The sequence below is a fragment of the Physella acuta genome, unplaced genomic scaffold (genome assembly GCF_028476545.2).
Source record: "Physella acuta isolate Inbredline_101_S28 unplaced genomic scaffold, ASM2847654v3 ptg000178l, whole genome shotgun sequence".
NCBI classification, from domain to species: Eukaryota; Metazoa; Mollusca; class Gastropoda; family Physidae; genus Physella; species Physella acuta.
The window spans coordinates 139781-161740 of NW_026731697.1; the positions used below are offsets into that span (position 1 = coordinate 139781).

Sequence of the window (21960 nt, forward strand, 5' to 3'; positions counted from 1 at the left end):
ACTGTCAGCCATAAACTTTGGAAGAAGCATTGGCTGGCAGTGGTGAAAGTTAACATAAACATATCCACTCAAACAAACGTAAACAGGCCTACACAATGTGGTCTTGTTCAATCTTTACACTACCCCCCCACCCCCTTTACTTTCATAGAATGAATAAAAATGTATTTTCTTCTGTCTTTTGATGTTATTTTTTTTTCTTCTTAGTTTGTGTATAGATCACGTTTTTCACCTTGACCTTAGACTGGGTGTTATGAGTAACAATCCGGTTTAATGCCGTCTGTATATAACGCCACGAGCATGCGCAGTCGTCGGCTGTGACGTAATGTCCGTAAAAAAAAAACAGTACGATGGCAGTTTGACAGATTGATGGTGAGATGTTATTGAACTATTTTTGCCGTCAATTCCTAAAAAAGTGTGAGCTAGGACTTAACCAAAGTTATGTTGAATTTAATCCGAATGGGGGAGTGTTGGTGACACCGATGTTCGACAACACAGATCTAGTCTAGATCTACTCATTCGTCAATAGTTGTGTTAAGTTAGTAGTAGTAGGCTATTCAGTGGTATCAGAAGGCGGGAGCTGGGGGTGCTGTTCGCACCGGGTGACACCTTTTTGGGGGTGACACCAAATACACAAATCTTCAAATTTACTGACAAAACAATGTTTTATCCATTAGGATAAGTGAAATAGTAGGGGGAGAGGGATGACACCAAACCGAATATGTTAATTTTTTATGGGGGGGGGGGGGGGTGACAACTTCAGATACCACACCGGGTGGCATCCACCTAGTGACCCCACTTAAAGTATTGCAAACTCAGGTTTAGAATTATGGTCAGTAAGTAGGGCTAGGCCACGACTTGGGTTAGGGGTAGGGTAAGTCATATTTTTATTTGGCTAACAACTAGTAATCTGACCCCCCGCCCCTTAAAAAAAACAACTTAAATATTGAGGCTTCCCCCCCCCCCCTTGTAAGGAGTTGTCTAAGGCGACTCAGGTATGTGAACATATTCAGGCACAACATTATGAATAATAAGAATAACCAAAGAATGGGCGTGGGGTTTTAAATCTTCACTTGGTTCAAAGTCTAAAGGAGTTCTCAGTTGTCCCAAAATTACGTGAAATTCATAGGCGGGAATGGGGAGGGTGGCTAATTTGTTTCATTCCAAGGGACATAATTCTGTTAAAAAACTGACAATAAGCAAATACATTATTATCAATAATGGATCCTGTAAGATTTTCAAATTTAATTGAGGAAAATTTTTTTTTTTTTAAAGTTGAAACTTTTCTGCTATATCGTCTGCTAGCCTGCAGTAACAAAACATGAAAAGAATAAGAAAGCAAGTTGCACGTGTTCTCGTATCATCTCGCGATAACTCCTGTGTTAATACCATCCCCGTGCAATTAGCCTAATGCAAAGAGACAGACGCACTGATAAGGGGAAAGAGCGACGTGTGCAGATGCTAATTAATGTAACAACCCATTTTTTTACTACCTTATACCTTCACCCCCCTTCCATTCCTTAGCTCAGCTATAAATAAATATTCTTTACATTTACACCAAAACTTCCGATATTCCCGGATTGAGTGATTCTATTGTCACAATAAGCCATGCAACCACGCTTATCAGCCGAAAGATTTTTAGCGTGTAAATACGTGCTGTGTGACACTACATCCTAAGGCTTAGCCTAAGCCTTTTCGATTTTTTGCGAAATTACCAACACTTGAAACTGGATCGCGTCTGTATTTGTTTGCCCCTCTCGCGTAATCAGGTGCAATAAAACCAAAGCTGCCAGTAAATTATAGTGAAGTGGGTAGATGTGGCATGTCTTTGACAAAACAATTGCTGGACAAAAGTTGCTGAACTAGCTAGGGCATGTCGACCTTCCAGTGATAAAAATTCAGCAGCGGAAGTAATAGAAATGTATAGTTCAATGTGTCACCGCTTGTCATAGGCCGAAGAAAAGCGATCAGCCGAACTGAATCACAGCAGTCAAGAAGGGAAATATCTCTGTAGGAGAAGGGTGGGACGACACTTTTATTTAATAATATAATTTTTTTAATCAGGCTCGGTTTTATGTTTGGTGCAGTTAGCTCAGTATTTATTTTTGGCACCCTATAACACGTTGTGTCAGCTTGCCCTAATGTCAGCTTGCCCTAATGTCAGCTTGCCCTAATGTCAGCTTGCCCTAATGTCAGCTTGCCCTAATGTCAGTTTGCTCTAATGTCAGTTTGCCCTAATGTCAGTTTGCCCTAATGTCAGTTTGCTCTAATGTCAGTTTGCCCTAATGTCAGTTTGCCCTAATGTCAGTTTGCCCTAATGTCAGCTTGCCCTAATGTCAGCTTGCCCTAATGTCAGTTTGCCCTAATGTCAGCTTGCCCTAATGTCAGTTTGCCCTAATGTCAGCTTGCCCTAATGTCAGCTTGCCCTAATGTCAGCTTGCCCTAATGTCAGCTTGCCCTTATGTCAGTTTGCCCTAATGTCAGCTTGCCCTAATGTCAGCTTGCCCTTATGTCAGCTTACCTTGATGTCAGGTTCCCCCAATGTGTATATTAAAACTAACAGTTGTAACTTCTATATATCAACGTCCTTTACATCTACACATCACGAATGATTGGCCTTAATGAACTAAATGCTGCTCTCATCCAGCATGAATGACGTAGTCCATAATTTTGGTTGCACAGACTATCTATGGGTTAATTAGTGTGAACAAATGTATTAGTGTCGCCATTCTCCCGTCGGTATAAACGTTACTTCTACATTTGTAAAATATAGAAACCACCTAGAAATATTTGGACCCTAAAGTGTACAAACGGTGGAATTGTTAAGAAAGAAAAGACATGCGCACTGAACACGTTATGTTACTGACGAAAGTTGCGGTTCACTTCCTGTGAACGTATTTTGAAACACAGACGTGAAGAAGTCCCGAGAGATCATTAAAATTTCTCGCGAGATTTCAGTAGGAGATTTGTTGGATACTGCGAGGGGGGGGGTGGCTTAATGGGGTGAAATACAAATTACCTCTGGCATGTCCAACAACTGCACGTGCTGTAATGGCAGCGCTAAAGGAGGGGAGAGAAGGTGAGGAATATAGTGGGGGCTGGGATGGGAGGGTAATCTCAAGTAGGAGACCAATGGGAGGGTTAAGGAATTTAGGATGATGCATTTTGTCAAGCAGTAGTTAAGGTCGATGGTATAACTAGGTTTCATTCAGCCGTAATAAAAAAAAAACATTAACAAAAGTCTACACAGGATTACTTTCAGACGTTTTTGATCCCTGAAAGGGGGGGGGGGATTTGAAAGTTCGTGTGGGGGGGGGGGGACGACACTCGGAATTTGAAATTTTCGCCACGATGATGATGATTTAAGTACATTTTTTCTAATAAAATGGTATTTTTTTTCTTTTTCGTCCGCGTTGGTGGGGGGGGGGGGGGGGGGGATGCCAGAAAGAAACATTTATTTTCGATGGCCACCTGTACTTTTAGGATTTGTTTTTCAATCAAGGGATAGTGACCGTCTTATTGTCATTGACCAAGTCTGTCTTATTGTCACCGAGGGTTGTGGTTAGTTTGACTTGTCATTGACCAAAGTCTGACTTTTCACTTTTGATCAAAATTCTGTCGTTTCCACATTCGCCATTCGTTTAAAACTAAAGCATTGATCCGAAAGTTTACAGTAATCACCCTGTTGTGTTGTTGGATATATAAGTTACAACATTTTATTTGATGATCGAATGGTATTGGCAATATTTTTAAAAAAAAAATGTGCCTACGTTTTAACATTTTGTGTGTTGAAAACTGAAATATTTTTCTGTTTAAATATTTGACTCCATGTTGTTTTTTTAATGTTTCAACTTTTTGTTGTGTTAAGCTGATGATTTTTGACGTATATTACAATGGGATGAGCCGCCACAAGCACTTGAGCCAAGTGGGGCCAGGACGCGGGGCAAGTCAGAGCCGACAGAATGTATGTCAATATGTCAAGTAGAATGTATGTCAGTGCGTCTGTCAGTGGCGTCACACGGTTCTCCAGTACAGTAACTATTCGAATCTGTCAGAGCTCGTCTTGTTTAAAGTACATTTTCGTTTACAGCGGGGGTGGGGGGTAGGGGGTTTAGGCTTGTATCGCCGAGTTGGCGTTTCCCAGTCTTCTGCTCGGGTCTTCCCGCAGCAGACGAACAAAGAATTGACCTCCCTTTGCCGTCAAACTTCTTTCGTCTGCCGTTCACCGGCAGGGGAGGATAACTCAGTGAAACGAAAAGTATTTTCTTATCGTGGATAGTCGAGAGCGGTTGTGAAGGCGCTCCGCGGATTAAAGGATGGAGCCGACTCCTCGGATATATGTGTTAATCTTCCTGATCTGTGCACTCAGTGCCGCCGTATGGGCGTGTCCGGAAAAATGTTTTTGTGCCCGGACCAACGTCAGGTGTATGTTTGCTAATCTGGAGGCGGTGCCCACTGTACCATCGGATACTACAGTACTGTAAGTTGTTAAACCCTAGTCAAGTATTGTAAGTTGTAAAACCGTAGTAAGTTGTTAAACCCTAGTCAAGCACTGTAAGTTCTTAAACCGTAGTAAGTTGTTAAACCCTAGTCAAGTATGTAAGTTGTTAAACCGTAGTAGGTTGTTAAACCCTAGTCAAGTTCTGTAACTTGTTAAATCTTAATCCAAGTACTGTAAGTTGTTAAACCTTTGTTTGTCCTAGTACTGTAAGCTGTTAAACCTCTGTCCAAGCACTTAAATTGTTAATCCTTATCCAAGTACTTAAATTGTTAAACTTTTGTCTAAATAAAGTTGTTAAACCTTTATTGATGTAATTTGTTAAACCTTAGTTAAACCTCTCAAGAGTTCTGAAGTCGTCCAACCATTTACTTAAGGATTACGAAATGTTTTGATATGATCCTGCCGGCCACTAATAAGACACAAATGTTTCTCGTCAGACACCCTTAAGCCCGACTTGTTAGTGTTAATTAAGATAACGTCTATTGATTACAGGTAACAGGTAAGGGCTAGGTGGGTGTGGGTGGGGGTGTTAAAATTTAACTGCTGAGTGAATGAGAGAGGGAGGGAGGGATGGAGCTATAGAAAATGTAAGAGAGAGAGAGAGAGAGAGTAGGCGAGAATGTAGAACAATGTGCCTTAGAGGCGGTCTAAATGTAGAACATAGAACAATGTGCTTTAGAGGCGTTCTAAATGTAGAACATAGAACAATGTGCCTTAGAGACGTTCTAAATGTAGAACATAGAACAATGTGCCGTGAGAAATTCAGACAGTAGAACGGGAGAGTGAGATAAATATAGATTTATGCTGTGGATTTTATCATGGTGCAAGTTTTCGATACACAGCCCAGTGACTGTTTTTCTTTTCTTTTAACAATGTCCCGTATTGTATCGTTCTTTTAACAATGTCCCGTATTGTATCATGTTCTTTTAACAATGTCCCGTATTGTATCATGTTCTTTTAACAATGTCCCGTATTGTATCATGTTCTTTTAACAATGTCCCGTATTGTATCATGTTCTTTTAACAATGTCCCGTATTGTATCATGTTCTTCTAACAATGTCCCGTATTATACCAAGTTCTTTTAACCATGTCCCGTATTGTATCATGATTTCACTGTCGATCTTGGTTTGTAAAAAAAACGGCCTAGAGTGACCATCCCTCGACCACCTAGCTGTAACATGCGACCAGTACATGAGTGGGATGATTCTACTATCAAATTATTCCCCTATCTTCTCTTGTAACGGGGTATATAAAAGATCTTGGTCTCCTAATGATGTTCCCGTAGTTAAGATATTGGTGTCTTAACGATATTTCTGTCGAGTGATCATTTTCTCATAAAGATCTTCCCACCGTTATGATCTTGTCATCCTATAAAATCTTACTATCATTATGATTTTGTTCTCCTAATGATCTTTCCATCGTTATGATCTTGCAATCCTATGAAATCCTACTAAAGTACTGATCTTGTCTTAATGATCTTACCATCGTTATGGTATTGCAATCCTATGAAATCCTACTAAAGTAATGATCTTATCATAATGATCTTCCCATCGTTATGATCTTGCAACCCTATGAAATCCTACTAAAGTAATGATCTTATCATAATGATCTTCCCATCGTTATGATCTTGCAACCCTATGAAATCCTACTAAAGTAATGATGTTGTCCTAATGATCTTACCATCCTACCCTTATAATTGCCCTATGCGCTTGTCACGTGATAGTCCCTGATACCAAACGTCAAACATGAACGAAAGATTGGTAAACACGTCTGAGGGCGGGAGATTCCAGACGGTGTTGGCTGGGGCAGACGAGAGTTGTTCTTACCTTCCTGCCCTAACTCCCATTTCCTGCAGTCAACAATACACCCCACCCCCTCCCCGTTACATACACAGTTCTAATTTATCTCGGTCAAACTTAACTATACCAATACACCCCCCTTCCTCCACCCACAACACGGTTTTCTGTTTTCCTTCAATAATCTCAACAATAACACCTCTACATTTACCTCTTTCACTTTAAATAACATTTCCAACCTTCACTGCTAATTATCCTAAAGTAATCGACACAATACGACCCGACCCACAACGCCCCCCCCCTTCCCACACATGAGATTTTTGTGGGAAAAAACCCACCACCACCATCAAGCACGTATTCATGCAATGGACACCGCACCTCCGTTATGGTCAAATAGACCCCCCCCCCCCCTAAATCTCTAAGTCGGACCACACCGTAACCTGGTAAAAGGGTCACTCATGACCCACGTCAGGTGTGTGACCTTGGGAATCACTACTTTATGTGGTCAACACTGTCAGGACCAGTTAGACCTGAGATGGTTCTCTCAACTAGGATTTGAACCTCAAACTTTTACATTTCTACCGTCAACAAACTGTAATTGTGTATTTTTTAAGTGGAAAAAAAAAGTTCTTTTTTACTTTCTCGTATATACGAAGTATAGAGAAAGTATTGTAATCGTGCAAAAAAAAAAAATCGAGATTTTTACAGATCTCGACGTTTTACACCTCACTGATACGGAAAAACATAATTTTGCAATCTTGTCCGTATGTCTGTGTGTGTGTGTGTCTGTGTGTCTGTGTGTGTGTCCGTGTGTAAACACGATAACTTGAGTACCGTTACAGCTAGGTTGATGAAATTTCATATATAAGTATTATATCAAAATCGTAGATCCGTATCAACTTTTGAGCGATTTCCGATAACCGGAAGTGGTACTTTTCCTACTTTGAATTTTTCAAAAGCCTATAACTTGAGTACTATTTCAGATAGATAAATGAAATTTCACATGTAAGTAAAAGATCTAATTCTCTACCTTCTGTTAAATTTTGAGTAATTTCCGTTGACTGGAAGTAGTAATTTACGCTACTTCCGATTTCTCAAAAAACTAATGTAAATTTTAAAAGTACTAATAATATTGCGCACTATTATGCGCTTTTTTATTGGGCGTTCACTTGGTGTGCAATTAATTTGTCTACGAGATTTTATTCTATTTTTAAAACTTTAAGTATTTAAAATGGATTAAAAATCATGTCTATAGCCCGAGTTCCCATCCCCTGTTATTTTATATAAGAATATTCGAGAAAGTTTAGGGGAGATCACTCCCGGTTTATTAAACCATGCAACTTTACAATTCAATATAACAAATTTTAAGTTTAAAAAACTCAAAACTAGATTACCAAAATTTATTTTACGATAATATTTGCAAATTTTACAATGCTTACTTCTCGTAAAAAATTCCTTTCACATCTGGCGGTACATGGGGCACACGAATGGATAGTGTGGTCAGCACAATGTCCATTTTATCCTGTGAATTGTGTTTATATTGTTGGTGCAGTGTTCCTCATATTTCGATCACCCATAGACCATTCCTCCACCCAGATGAATCTAAACTTACTTTATAAACTATAGTGACCCTTATCACACGGTGCTAATGAAGACCGATTCGGGGATTAACCCTAACACTGGCATTTATCATGTTTACATATGTCATTTGTAATGTTTACATATCTTATTGTAAAACCAAGGGAGAGAATTACACCCAGTGATACAAGTAGATTGTTGTTATCTAGTACAGATAGAGTTGTCTTTTCTTAGTTTTTATTTTGTTAGAGTTCACGCAGGTGTAAACTAGGAGAGGGACGAGGGAGGTTGGGGAAAATCCTACAGCTTTTTAAATTCAAATAAAGCAAAAGCACTAATCTGTTGAGGTCGTAGTCTTAGAGTTATGCATTGACTCACTCGGGGGATTGTCCTGTCGGTGGGGGAGTAGGCGTGAGGGGGAGGAAGGAGCAGTGTTTCTTCCAAACTTTTTTCTCCGGGGGGGGGGGGGTGCAACTTTTTTCGGGGGATGGGGCGGACACTGGTAAAAGTATGTTTTCTATATAAATTCCATTTCGTTGGGGGACGGGGGTAGACTTTCTTCGGGGGGGGGGGGACAGAGCCCCCCCCCCCTCAAAGAGATGCCTGGAAGAAACTCTGGGAAGGAGACCAGGGGTCATTGGCCTGAATTATTGTTGCTCACGGGAGAATCGCTTGTTGCTGACTCTGTACCACACATAACTGTCTCACACATGTCTCACTCACACATGTCTCACTCACACATGTCTCACTCACACATGTCTCACTCACACATGTCTTACTCACACACGTCTCACTCACACATGTCTCACTCACACACGTCTCACTCACACATGTCTCACTCACACATGTCTCACTCACACATGTCTTACTCACACACGTCTCACTCACACATGTCTCACTCACACACGTCTCACTCACACATGTCTCACTCACACATGTCTCACTCACACATGTCTCACTCACACATGTCTTACTCACACACGTCTCACTGACACATGTCTCACTCACACACGTCTCACTCACACATGTCTTACTCACACACGTCTCACTCACACATGTCTCACTCACACACGTCTCACTCACACATGTCTTACTCACACACGTCTCACTCACACATGTCTCACTCACACACGTCTCACTCACACATGTCTTACTCACACACGTCTCACTCACACATGTCTCACTCACACATGTCTCACTCACACATGTCTCACTCACACATGTCTCACTCACACATGTCTCACTCACACACGTCTCACTCACACATGTCTCACTCACACATGTCTCACTCACACATGTCTCACTCACACATGTCTTACTCACACATGTCTCATTCACGTTTCACTGACATCGTTCTACTTGATTAGTTTCGTGTTCTGTGTCGTATGTGTGCTTAGTGTAGTATAGTGCACTCTATGTCTACTTAGTGTAGTGCGCCCGATGCCTACTTAGTGTAGTGCACCCTATGCCTACTTAGTGTAGTACACCCTATGTCTACTTAGTATAGTACACCCTATGCCTAATTAGTGTAGTACACCCTACTTAGTATAGTACACCCTATGTCTACTTAGTGTAGTACACCCTATGTCTACTTACCGTAGTGCACACTATGTCTACTTAGTGTAGTGCACTCTATGTCTACTTAGTGTAGTGCACTCTATGTCTACTTAGTGTAGTACACCCTATGCCTACTTAGTGCAGTACACCCTATGTCTACTTAGTATAGTACACCCTATGTCTACTTAGTGTAGTACACCCTATGTCTACTTACTGTAGTGCACCCTATGTCTACTTAGTCTAGTGCACCATATGCCTACTTAGTGTAGTGCACCCTATGTCTACTTAGTCTAGTGCACTCTATGCCTACTTAGTGTAGTGCACCCTATGTCTACTAGTGTAGTGCACCCTATGTCTACTTAGTGTAGTGCACCCTATGTCTACTTACTGTAGTGCACTCTATGCCTACTTGCCCCTAGAATCCACACAAGTTTATCACCACCACCTGTTTCCTTTATTCCCCACATGCCCTGCGGTAACCACTTGCCCCATCTATTGTTCTGTTGGCTTATGAGGGGTTAGGGTTAGGTTTCACCTCGAGTTGTCTCTGGGTGTCAGGCGCCACCTGGCGACCAAATGTCGTCAAAGAGAGAGCATCTTGTTTTGTTGTTGTACCCATGTTTAGATGCTTCACTCTTCACATATTGTTGAGTTTGGTTTTGTGGGTGTACATGTGTTTAACACTGGTACTTTGTGTGGTTGACGAACGTGTGTTTACTCATTGTTTACATCATGTTAGCGTTACCATAATCTGATAGTGTATAGTTAAACAAACTCTGCATTTGTAAACAAAAAAATTTCTTGGCTAACAATAATAAAATGATTTATGTTTTATGTTTTATCAACTAATACAATGAAGTCGATATGACGGCATGGTCGGATGCTAGAGCGTACGACCACTAACTGCTACTGCTAGAGTTCGGATCCCGGGCCCGAGTCCACCCAGCTTGACTCACGTTAGGGAAAGTAAAGGTGGCTGGACATAGTGCTGACTACACTATTCCATAGAGATCACTTCGTCTCTCCTCCCTAGACCGCGAGGTTCGAAAGGGTAACGACTTGTAACTCAACTATAGCCTATATTTTTACTGTTCGTGTAAAACAAACAACGAAGCAAATAGCTTTTAATCGTATATTTCATTAAGAACATGTTTAAAAATATATTTGTATTTGGCTTAATTTAAGTATATGCGCCTACGGGCAAAACAATTTCACTTTTAAGTAGTGTAAATATTTTATTTATTTTATTAATTTCTTAATTAACTTGTTCAACAAATTATAGTTTTGTATTCAAAAGACTAAATACTTTAGTTGGTTCGCATTCAAGTTGCTGAAATATTTTAATAGTTCATATTAAGTTAGCAAATTTCTTGAACTGTTTAGTATTTTGCATTAAACCTGGCCCTATACTTAAATTCTTTCGCATTTAATTAACCTAGCCATATACTTCGATTATTTCTTATTTAACCTGGCCATATACTTAAATTATTTCGCATTTAACCTGGCCATATACTTAAATTCTTTCGCATTTAACCTGGCCATATACTTAAATTATTTCGCATTTATCTTTGCCAGCAACATAAATTATTTGGTAATTAGGGGCGTTCAAGTGGTCGCGTGTTTTGAAGTACCAGTTAGAGAAGTCAAGTTTAAAGTTCCATTTTCTGCTCCTAGTCATTTGGCTTCTAAACCAAAGGGAGGTGGGTTTAAGTGGGTGGGATGAGCACTAGACAGTGTTAAGTGGGAGAAAGTCTACTGGTAGGCGAGTTAGTGGGAGAGGTGGGGGCGACAGGTTGTGTGTGTGTGTTTGTGTGTGTGTGTGGGGGGGGGGTGAAGGGTAAACGGCCGGCCAAATTACGGATACAGATATGCACTTTTATTGTTTATCATTTGGACTATCGCATTTTTTAAACTCTGACTTGTCTAATCAGTTGTTCACTAATCGTGTAGATCGATCGTATAACACAAGTGTAAGCACTAGCGAAAAATTGCCCCACACAAATGTGTATGCGCATTTTTTTATGTGTGCGCACTAATACAGTTGCGTATTTTTCCCACAACCCTCTACCCCATGTCGCTTATTCCTCTCTTCCCCCACTATCAAAGTTAAATTTCGCCAACTCTCAACTACTAACGGATTTATCAATCCCACCCAGATATTCGCGGTTTTACGGCAATAAACTCTACCAACGGATTCATTAATACCACCCAGATATTCGCGATAACAAACACGGTTAGATGTCGTAAAGCTAGATGATAAGAGAATGTCACAACATATCATAAAGCCATCACCAGATTCTTTTAACCCTCGACACTCGCCGGCAGACGAGATACTCATCAGACGATAACCTTTTACTTCCGGTTCAGGAGTTTCCCATGCCGACACACCTTTGCCAGGGATTTGGTGAATTCATAGCAAAAAAAAAAAAAAACGAAATTTCGGGCAAGTGTCCATTCCGGCATTTGTCGCAGTCGGGCAAGTGTCTTTCGGGAATTTGTCATACACCCGTTTAAAGATACATATTCTATCATTATTATTATAAGCACATCAGAGGGGAAAAGTGTAAATGAAAGCTTGTAATAAAAAGCAGGTAATTCACAATGTTGTACTAGAACCTATGCTCAGTGACGTCACTAGGTCGAGTGTCACCCGGTGCGGTAACTAATTATGTCACGCCCTCCCCACCACCCACCCATCAGATAGTTTACAACTTCACTTTACGGTCCCTCCTCCAATCTAGGATGATATAATTTACTGGACTAAACTTTTTTTTTCTCAGGTAAAGTTTGAGATTTTCAATTTGGTGTCTCCCGTTAAATAGTGTCACCCCTTAAAAGGTGTCACCCCTTAAAAGGTGTCACCCCTTAAATGAGTGTTCTCATTCCCTGTATGTGTCGCTACTGTCTATATTTAAACAAAAAAAGAATTAAAAGCGAAAATTAAGGTTAAAAAACAACAACAAAGAAACCGTTGTTCTTAGTGTCAAGTAGTTGTTCATAAATACCAGTACGCTACTTTAGACTTTTTCTCTACCCACGCCCCTACATATCACATATTGTCATAAAAAGCCCCACCTATCCATCCATTCCCCTCAACCCCCCCCCCTCCCCCAGCCCCTACCACTGAAAATTCGTCAAAAACTCCGACATAAATTGTACAATACGATGATTCTGACAAAACGTAGCAAGTTCTTTCCATTTTTATTCTAAAAAATACAATCCAATACAACACATTTGAATCACATTTCTCTCCCCCCCCTCCCCCACCTTGCATGTAAAGCGTTGTCACAAAAATCTGAACCCTCCCTACCTCGTCACGTGACCTCATTTTATTGACGACCCCCGTAATTCAAACGACTCACAAAAAACCCATTGCTAGAGCTAAGTTTAGGGGTTGAAGTATCGGTATGCAGGCTAGATATAAATATAGGTCTAGGATATGATTTATCGACAATTACTTGAAAAGTTCAGTTATGAAATTGTTTACAGTCATAATACTGAGAACTACATCAAAGTTTCACCTTCCAAAAGTAACAATCGTCCAAAAACGGGATCATCAAACAGATGGCGGGACAAGTTTAATCTAGTTTAGTTATTGAAAACTACGTGTTGCTAGGCAACGTGTAAATGTCAAGGGCGGGCTGAGGGAGGAGCGAAAGTTCGCGCCCATGTGATCATAACTTCCGGTTTGAGAGTGGCAAACAGCTGTTTGTGAGTAAATAGTAGCAGTGCACGTGTCACTGGTTTACACCGTATACAGTTAGTGTATATGCAGATGGTAAAACTGTTTGGTCTAGGTCAACTTGGGTTTTGTTTTAGGTCAACCTGGGTTTGTTTTAGACCAACTTGAGTTTGTTTTAGGTCAACCTGTGTTTGTTTTAGGTCAACCTGGATTTGTTTTAGGTCAGCCTGGGTTTGTTTTAGGTCAGCCTGGGTTTGTTTTAGGTCAGCCTGGGTTTGTTTTAGGTCAACCTGGGTTTGTTTTATGTCAGCCTGGGTTTGTTTTAGGTCAACCTGTGTTTGTTTTAGGTCAACCTGCGTTTGTTTTAGGTCAATCTGGGTTTGTTTTAGGTCAACCTGAGTTTGTTTTAGGTCAACCTGAGTTTGTTTTAGGTCAACCTGCGTTTGTTTTTGGTCAATCTGGTTTGTTTTAAGTCAACCTGAGTTTGTTTTAGGTCAACCTGAGTTTGTTTTAGGTCAACCTGGGTTTGTTTTAGGTCAATCTGGTAATTTTAGGTCAACCTGGGTTTGTTTAAGGTCAACCTGGGCTATTAAAAAAATGTTCAACGAAAAAATACGCAAATACAAATTCACTATACTTTTATTTTTTTCATTTGAGCGTGAAAAGATGTTTTATTGTGCTACACATTGAGTATGGTCAATTTTTTGCTAACGTCTTTAAAAAGAAATTCTCATACGCATTTGTTTTGTACGCAGTTTTCGGTTGTACATTTCCCCGCTGCATGGTTTTATGGCCACAGCCAAACTGAGTTTTATTCGAGGTAAAAAAAGGAAGAAATTCTACAATGTCAAAACGTTAAGCTAGAAATGGCATAACGTTAATTCAACAGAAATACATTATATTATGTCAAAAAGTTAAATGGAAGAAAGTGTATAATGCCAACATGTAAATAGAAAGAAATTCAACACAGAGCATTAATTAGCTAGAACCAGACAGTTATACAGTTAACCAAGAGATGGTGAGGTATGTGTAATAAAACGATCAGTGCTTGAGATATGGAAAACGTTGTAAAGATAGCTTCTAGACACGGCAGACGTGTGACAGACGATAGTGAGCAGCGTCACAAAAACACACAACTAGTTAGGGATATAGACTGAACAATTGTTTGTCTAACAACCACTTTTTTTACCAAGCAAAATTGTATTTTTCTTATTCAAACAACCAATTAAAGTTTTCTGTTTCTATCACCGATTTGCATATTAATCTTTATGTTAAACTCTTGTTTTCATCTGAATCTGTAGCCTAATTTTGTTTTTTTTTTTAAATTTCTAAGGTTATTGTTTTCCAATTAAAACGTTCTTTGTTATCTTGATCTTTCCTTCACTTAGCGAGACAAGAACATGTATGTTTTGTTTACATTAGGTGCAGACACGCTGTTTATTGTATGTGTTGCCAGGGTAAACAATGTGAACTCTAGTTAATGTTATCATTACGGTCGATATTTTAGTTAACTGGGTTTCCTGCTCGCTGTTAGGTTAAAGATTACGGTTAGAGTCTCAAATTACTTGCAGTGTCAGTTGCTGTTAGTTATGTAGAGAGGATTACATTTTTTTAAAGGTTGATAAACTTGTAGATCTATTGTCCTGTGCCAGTGTGAAAAGACGCTTCAATTAATGGGGAAGGGGGTGTGGAGGGAGTAGGTGTTGTTAAAGATAGGTGTTTCATATCAAGCATTTAGCATACCCCATGTAGCACACCTAAAGAACGGCATACCTTGAATGTAGAATATATAGACTTTGACTATATATACCCAGTGTGTAGCAAACTCTAAAGTGTATCATATCCAATTGTAGATTTAGTTATCCATAACATAGAATGTAGGGACCTTACCACTCTATGTCTTAAACATTTAAATTATTTTTTTGTTAACCGGCCATCGTCCACACTCTTTTCTCTCGCTAATCACCTCCAATTTCCCGCCATTATTTTCAAGTATTTCCCCTAAGGTGTGGTGTTTGGGTGTGTCCACTAGAAATTACACCCTCGACACTTTGTCAAAGTGATACTGATTAAATAAAACTAATAATTTAAATCTATGTGACCAAGAGGGCACTGATAAATTCTCCATGGTACACAAATTCACCGGTCCCTCTGTGATCGTTTCACTTTTTTGAATATATATATATATATATATATATATATATATATATATATATATATATATATATATATATATATATATGTATATATACGTATATATGTATATATACGTATATATATATATATATACATATATACATATATACATATATATATATATATATATATATATATATATATATATATATATATATATATATATATATATATATATGTATATATATATATGTATATATACATATATATGTATATATATATGTATATATATATGTATATACGTATATATATGTATATACGTATATATATATATATATACATATATATATATATATATATATACATATATACATATATATATATATATATATATATATATATATATATATATATATATATATATATATATATATATATATATATATACATATACACATATATATATATATATATATATATATATATATATATATATATATATATATATATAGAGAGAGAGAGAGAGAGAGAGAGAGAGAGAGAGAGAGAGAGAGAGAGAGAGAGAGAGAGATGCTACTTTGAACAGTACATGCCAGGGTTATCAAGTCAAAAGTTTATTTCCATTGCTCTGCTCGGTAAGCACGTAGCTGACGTAGACCCACTCCAAACCGTGTATATTTACTTCTGCCAAGTCAACCTCTTCAGTGAAAATAAAAATGTATCTGGGGGGATCGGCCGAAATTAGCCAGAAATAAAAATGCGAAGTATGTTTTCTTCCACCACGGGAGATGACTCTCAACTTACAGTCAGGATTTCTTCACCTTGAGAATGTTTCTGCCATCGAGTACAAAATCTTGTAGACAAACTCACCGAACACCCTCTGCTATTGCTGGGATGTGAAAATAAACATTGACACATTTACCGCATAAACCTGCGCCTTACTGTCGATAACGGGACTTTCATTTTTCATTGATAATCCAACATGAGAAAGTTGTGTTTATTTATATTGAGATCAGAAATGATATTTTGATGTTAAAATGTAAATAAAAACATGGAGCTTGAATTTGAAATCCATGTAGGCCTATATAGGCGCGAAAACGTTGACTCTATCCTAAAATTTTGAGTTCTACCTTACGTGGATGTACACATTTTGAGACGCACATTTTATTAAATCTGTTGTAATTCATAAACAGGCCTACCACTATTTCTATCAAATCTATTGTTGGCTATTTTATAGACAGGTTTTTTTCCAGACATCATCCTGGATTGAAACTTTGTTGAGGCGGGCATTTGTAAAAATGGTTAGTTTAAAAAAAAAATGTGTTTAGCGAGAATTGGGGGGGGGGGATGGAGGAGGCAGTAATGGAGAATGTCTGAAAGAAACCGTGTTCTAATCTATTACTGGCCATTTTATGAAATCTATTTACATTTCATAGGTATGAGTATGATCATTTTGTCAAATCTATAAAAACAAAATTCATAGATACGCCCATTTCATCAAATCTATGACCTTTCATAAATTCACAGACGATGACGTCATCCTATCACTATCACGTACACCAAAATGTCTGCCATTTCGCTCACCATTTCCACAGCTGTCGGAAATGTGATAGGTTTAGCAGCGATTATCCGCGCACAAAAATAGAGGAATCTGATCTCAAGACGATTTTCTGATGGCGTGCCGCTGTAGATGGGTATCTCAGTGTAAGCCAGCGCTGAGCCTTTTTGTAAACAAAGCGAAAAATCTGGGGCTTTCATTTTTCTATGGTCGTTTGTTGGCGCTGAAACGAGGCTTTGTGTTGCCCGTATGTACAGACAGCTTTGTTTCCGTGTTTGACTCGTTTATAACTTGCCTTTTGTAAAAATAAATTAGGGCTTAGTGTTTTTTTCCCTCTTTGGAATTGTGTCAAATTATGTTTGAAATTGGAGTCGGGGTAAAAAATATGTAAATATGTGATAACGAGGTGCTGGAAGGTGATACATGCTCTAAATTTAGACACCTGGAGTTTTAAAGTATTTTTAATATACTAGCAATTGTCCCGTCGTTTTTTTTTTTTTTTTTTTTTTTTTTTTTTTTTTTTTTTTTTTTTTTGGGTTTTATTTTACAAAGATTAAAAAAGAATTGGTCATTTATTAAGAATGGGTAGAAGTATAGAGCTCTTATATAATTTTTAAAAAAAACTACACATTTTTAAATATATTTTTTTTATAAACTTAAGAGATTATCTTGATTAAAAAAAACAGGAAAAGTAAATGTACCTCTAGTCATGTATAAAGTTTACTTAACCAAAAAAATATCTTGTTAACTAAATGTCTCTACGCAGCCTTTAAAATATTTGTCTTATTCAATAAATTAACAGCAAATTCCATTCGAATGTTTTTAAATACATTAATGGCATATGTTATTTACAGGGTTATGGTTTTTTTTAAAATAACTTTAACCTGTTAAATGGTACCAAGAAGAAAATATTGACAATTTTTAACATAGTTAATTATCGGGAATTTCCGGACAGAACCGAGCTAATATCGTTCTTTGCTTAAACCAAGACCCCTGCGCCACTACATACACCCTAGGCATACACATTTTAAAAAAAAATATGGAGCCTGTCTTCACCAATCTGCTTTAACTAGGTGTTTGAAAAGTTGATGCACATAAACAGACTGATAGTCGACTTGTTGCGTTTAAATATTCAGGTCAAAATATATCTCAGGTTGATGATAAGACGTCCTATAATTTATAAATGGTAAGCACCAAAAACAAATCGGTAATTTTATGTTCTCCAACAGTACAGTAGAGTACCGTATTACGGTTTTGTTTGCTAGTATCGTTGTTAGTGCTAGACGTATGTCCAGGGCTTGTGCTATGTAACGATATCAGGAAAATGAAAATAACTTTTATACACACCTACCGGAAACAGAAGAGCCTACAAACCTTTGTAAATGTCTCGATATTTTTTAGAGATCCATACTCTTGCCCTAACTGTGTGTTCTAAAACTGAAGCCTTCGTACAAACTGTTTCTTATCCCTATCTCATAATGTGTGTTATTTCTTCACAGAGACCTGAGGTTCAACAAGATCAAAACAGTTCCAAAAGGCAGCTTCAGATCTCTACCTAACCTCAGCACTTTGTAAGTTGCTTGCTCTAGAACTCCAAGAAGAAATTTAAAAATTTAAAAATAAATAAAAGTTATATTCGTGCTTCGACATTCAAAATTGTAATTTCCCTCATTTCTCAAAATTTTAAATGTCTTTGCGCATACAAAAAATTATTTGTTGAATAGTTGCATTTCATATGTACCTCGTGTTTGAGTTCACCCACCCCTCCCCCCAACCTCCCCCCACTACCTACCCCATCACCCAACTAGCCACCATATTTCTCACAGACATCCCGATGTGTTTACTAGAGATGTTAACATTACGTCCATTCAGAACCCGACGACATCCCCGTCGTGTTGACACAGTCTTGTTGTCATGGCAACACCCACGTTTACCCCACACAGATGCACGAACGACAACTCGCGTGCACTCTTTGCTCTGCCCTGCTATCCACATGCACATATCCGGGCAATCCATTGCTCTCCCTTGTAATTACCCCCCCCCCCCCCCCGCTTTAGAGCGATGTGCACCACCCCGAGATCCAAGAAATAACCACCCCGGTACGTCATATTTCCTCAGCTATGATTTAAATGCTACGGATATTTTCGGAAATGTCCGTTCCTCCCAACAGCTGCCGAAAATAAAAAATGGTACACATGAATGTATGTTTGTTGACTTTGATGTCGTAAAAAACAAGTAGGTCATGTGCAGTGTGTCCCCGCCCCTGCCCCGCCCTTAAAACCCGCTAGGGAAAACTTTGGTATTTGGACACTGCTCATCTGCATGTCGGTAAATGCAGCGTCGCGGGTATCACGTGACCTTTGAAGATTTATCATCGGCAAAAGCTCATGGCTTTGTTCTCGCGTAGCCTATACGCTATTTGCAACAATGTCTAATGTCATGCGCAGTTCAAACAACTAATTGCCAACAGCAAACTTGAGCTGTTCGGTGTCTTAGTTGAGTGTTGTGTCGCAAGACAGACAACATATAGATCTACTACAAGATGAAGATTATGCCCACACATACACATACACATAAATATTCACACACACGCATGTTAATTCTTCTGCTTCAGACTTATTGTTTAATTCCTCTGTTTCTGACTTACTTCCCCTGTTTCTGACTTACTTCCCCTGTTTCAAACTTACTTCCCCTGTTTCTGACTTACTTCCCCTGTTTCAAACTTACTTCTCCTGTTTCTGACTTACTTCTTTTTGTTTCTGACTTACTTCCCCTGTTTCAAACTTACTTCCATTGTTTCAGGATTATTTTTCCTGTTTCAGGCTTTTCCCCCTGTTTCAAACTTACTACCCCTGTTTCAAACTTACTTGCCTGTTTCAAACTTACTACCCCTGTTTCAAACTTACTTGCCTGTTTCAAACTTACTTCCCCTGTTTCAAACTTACTACCCCTGTTTCAAACTTGTTTCATTCCTCTGTTTCAGACTTTTAAATAACAATGAAGTTGAGGAGCTTGAAGATGGCTCTTTTGAAGGATTGCCTAATCTACGATACCTGTAAGTTTTTTTTTTAATCAGTCTTAGGTGCTGAACATTCAAAATCTGGGTTAACATCTATGTCGTCTAAACAGCCGATATAAATGTTTACTCAAGTTAGAAAAAGAAATCTAAGTTTTATATCAACAATTCCCTAACGCCACAAAACTTAAGTCCATTAAAAATTGTTCAGAGATAAATTAGCAATAAGCCCGACGATAATTTGTAGAAGGAAATAAAACTGTTGATAAAATAAAAGATAAATATGTTTAAACGTGAGTAGAGTTGTGCTTACAGTGCATTCTGCCCTACACCTGCACCTAACCTGCATTGTTTCAGGTACCTCTACAAGAACAAGATCCGAAAGGTCAATCAGAACTCTTTTCGTCACCTCCCGAAACTGGAGCAACTGCAAGTTTTTTTTTCTTTTTCTTTTTGTGTACCCCCCCCCCACCACCACCAATCATGCAGCTGTTAAAAGGCTGGTTTTTTAATTTCTCCACCCCAATAATACAGCTGTATTATAGGTATTTTTTATCCCCCCCCCCCTCTCCCCCAATCATGCAATTGTACAAACCTGGCTCCGTGTGTAGCGCCACCTTTAACTACCATCCTCTCACCGTTTGTTGTTCAATTGTTGCTAGGTTAAAAAACAAAAATGGACGCCGTGTTTGTACATGCCCACACCCCCTCCCCCTGCATAATGGCGTCTGTTTCATCTCGGGTACATTCAAGGGAAGACAACTGCCAAACAGATTTATTTGTTATGCAATCTGGTGTACATAACTTTAGCACACATTTTTTTCACACTTAATTAGCATTGTTTTCTTAGGCGGGGGTGGGGAGCTTGTGTTCGGGGGAGGGAGTAGAGTAGAGGTGTTTGTGAAACTGTGAAAAGACGTATCACTATCATGGTGTGGCTTTCATCAACCCTGGTATGTGGTTGTTTCAATGGAGGTGTTTGAAAGTATTACATTTTGTGAAGGGTTGGTTTTTAGATTGCCGCCTCACTCACACAGACTGAGCTTGTGTTGAAATGTTCACACCTGCGCAATTTAAAAATAAAATCTGGATGGAGGTAGCAGGAACACATGAGTACAGTGGCCACGCCCTGCGTTAACTTGATCTCTCGGGAAATAAAATATTTCTGTGTGTCTGTATGGTTGTTATGTAGGTGTTATTGTGGGGATGTTTGTGTGTGCTTGTGAGAATATGTGTGTGTTGTGTGTATTTATACATGTATATTGTGTGTGTTTGTACATGTGGGCTTGCGTGTTTATATGTGCTTGCATGTTTATGTGTTCTTGCATGTGTGTGTGTGTGCTTGTATCTGTTTATGTATGTGTGTGTTTGTGCGCGTGTATGTTGGCTTGTATGTGTGTATGCTCTTGGTGCATCAACCCTTACATACGACCTACACCCAGCACTGACCTCCTCTAACCTACCATATCAACCTCCACACAAGGTCCTTTCATCTCGACCTGGCAGCGATTGTTGTGTGTCTAGCAACCCCCCCCCCCTCCTCCCCACTCCCCCTTCATTACTAGGGCTGCAATTCTTCATCTGCTCTGGGCTAAAACAAAAACTGTATAAACTATTTCACAGGACTCGCAAGAAACAAAACAGAAGCAACAATCTCCCTTGAAACTAAACAAACTAAAATAAAAAGCCAATGTTACGTCGTTGTTAAAATGTTGACTTACTGCCAGCTATTTCTCAATGGCGGTATAGTACATTATAGAAATAACCATATGACCACTAAAACTACTGCACCTACGACTTTATCAGTTACTACGAAATATACCAATTGACCAGTCGGTTAACTACAACTAAAGATACCATCAATCAATCAAAATTATTGCTTGTAAACACCTTTTTTTTCTGAAAACTTCTCAGTTCTCTATTCATCATATCTTCTCCTTGCTGGATTCACCAAAACTATTTTTCAACTACTAGCAGTCTTCTGTGTTTTGTCATGAGTCAGGCCACTTCCTGTTCTTGGCCACCCGAGTTTAGCCATTTAGTTCATATGTTAATGAACACCACACTGATCTACTCTAAGCTCTCTTTAAACTTACTAACAAAAAGAACATGCATATAAATTAGATGGACAGGATGTTT

The 21960-nt window shown here is 38.7% G+C and overlaps 1 protein-coding gene across 1 annotated transcript in view; it reads left to right on the top strand.

Annotated features, from left to right (window-relative positions):
• Positions 1 to 4108: 4108 nt before the first annotated feature.
• Positions 4109 to 21960, top strand: part of LOC131936434 (peroxidasin homolog) — a 35036-nt gene continuing 17184 nt past the window's right edge. The window contains exons 1-4 of the mRNA XM_059293409.1: positions 4109 to 4477; positions 18305 to 18376; positions 19789 to 19860; positions 20179 to 20250. Coding sequence (XP_059149392.1) covers positions 4314 to 4477; positions 18305 to 18376; positions 19789 to 19860; positions 20179 to 20250 — 380 coding nt within the window. The 5' untranslated portion in view covers positions 4109 to 4313. The remainder of the gene's footprint in view (positions 4478 to 18304; positions 18377 to 19788; positions 19861 to 20178; positions 20251 to 21960) is intronic.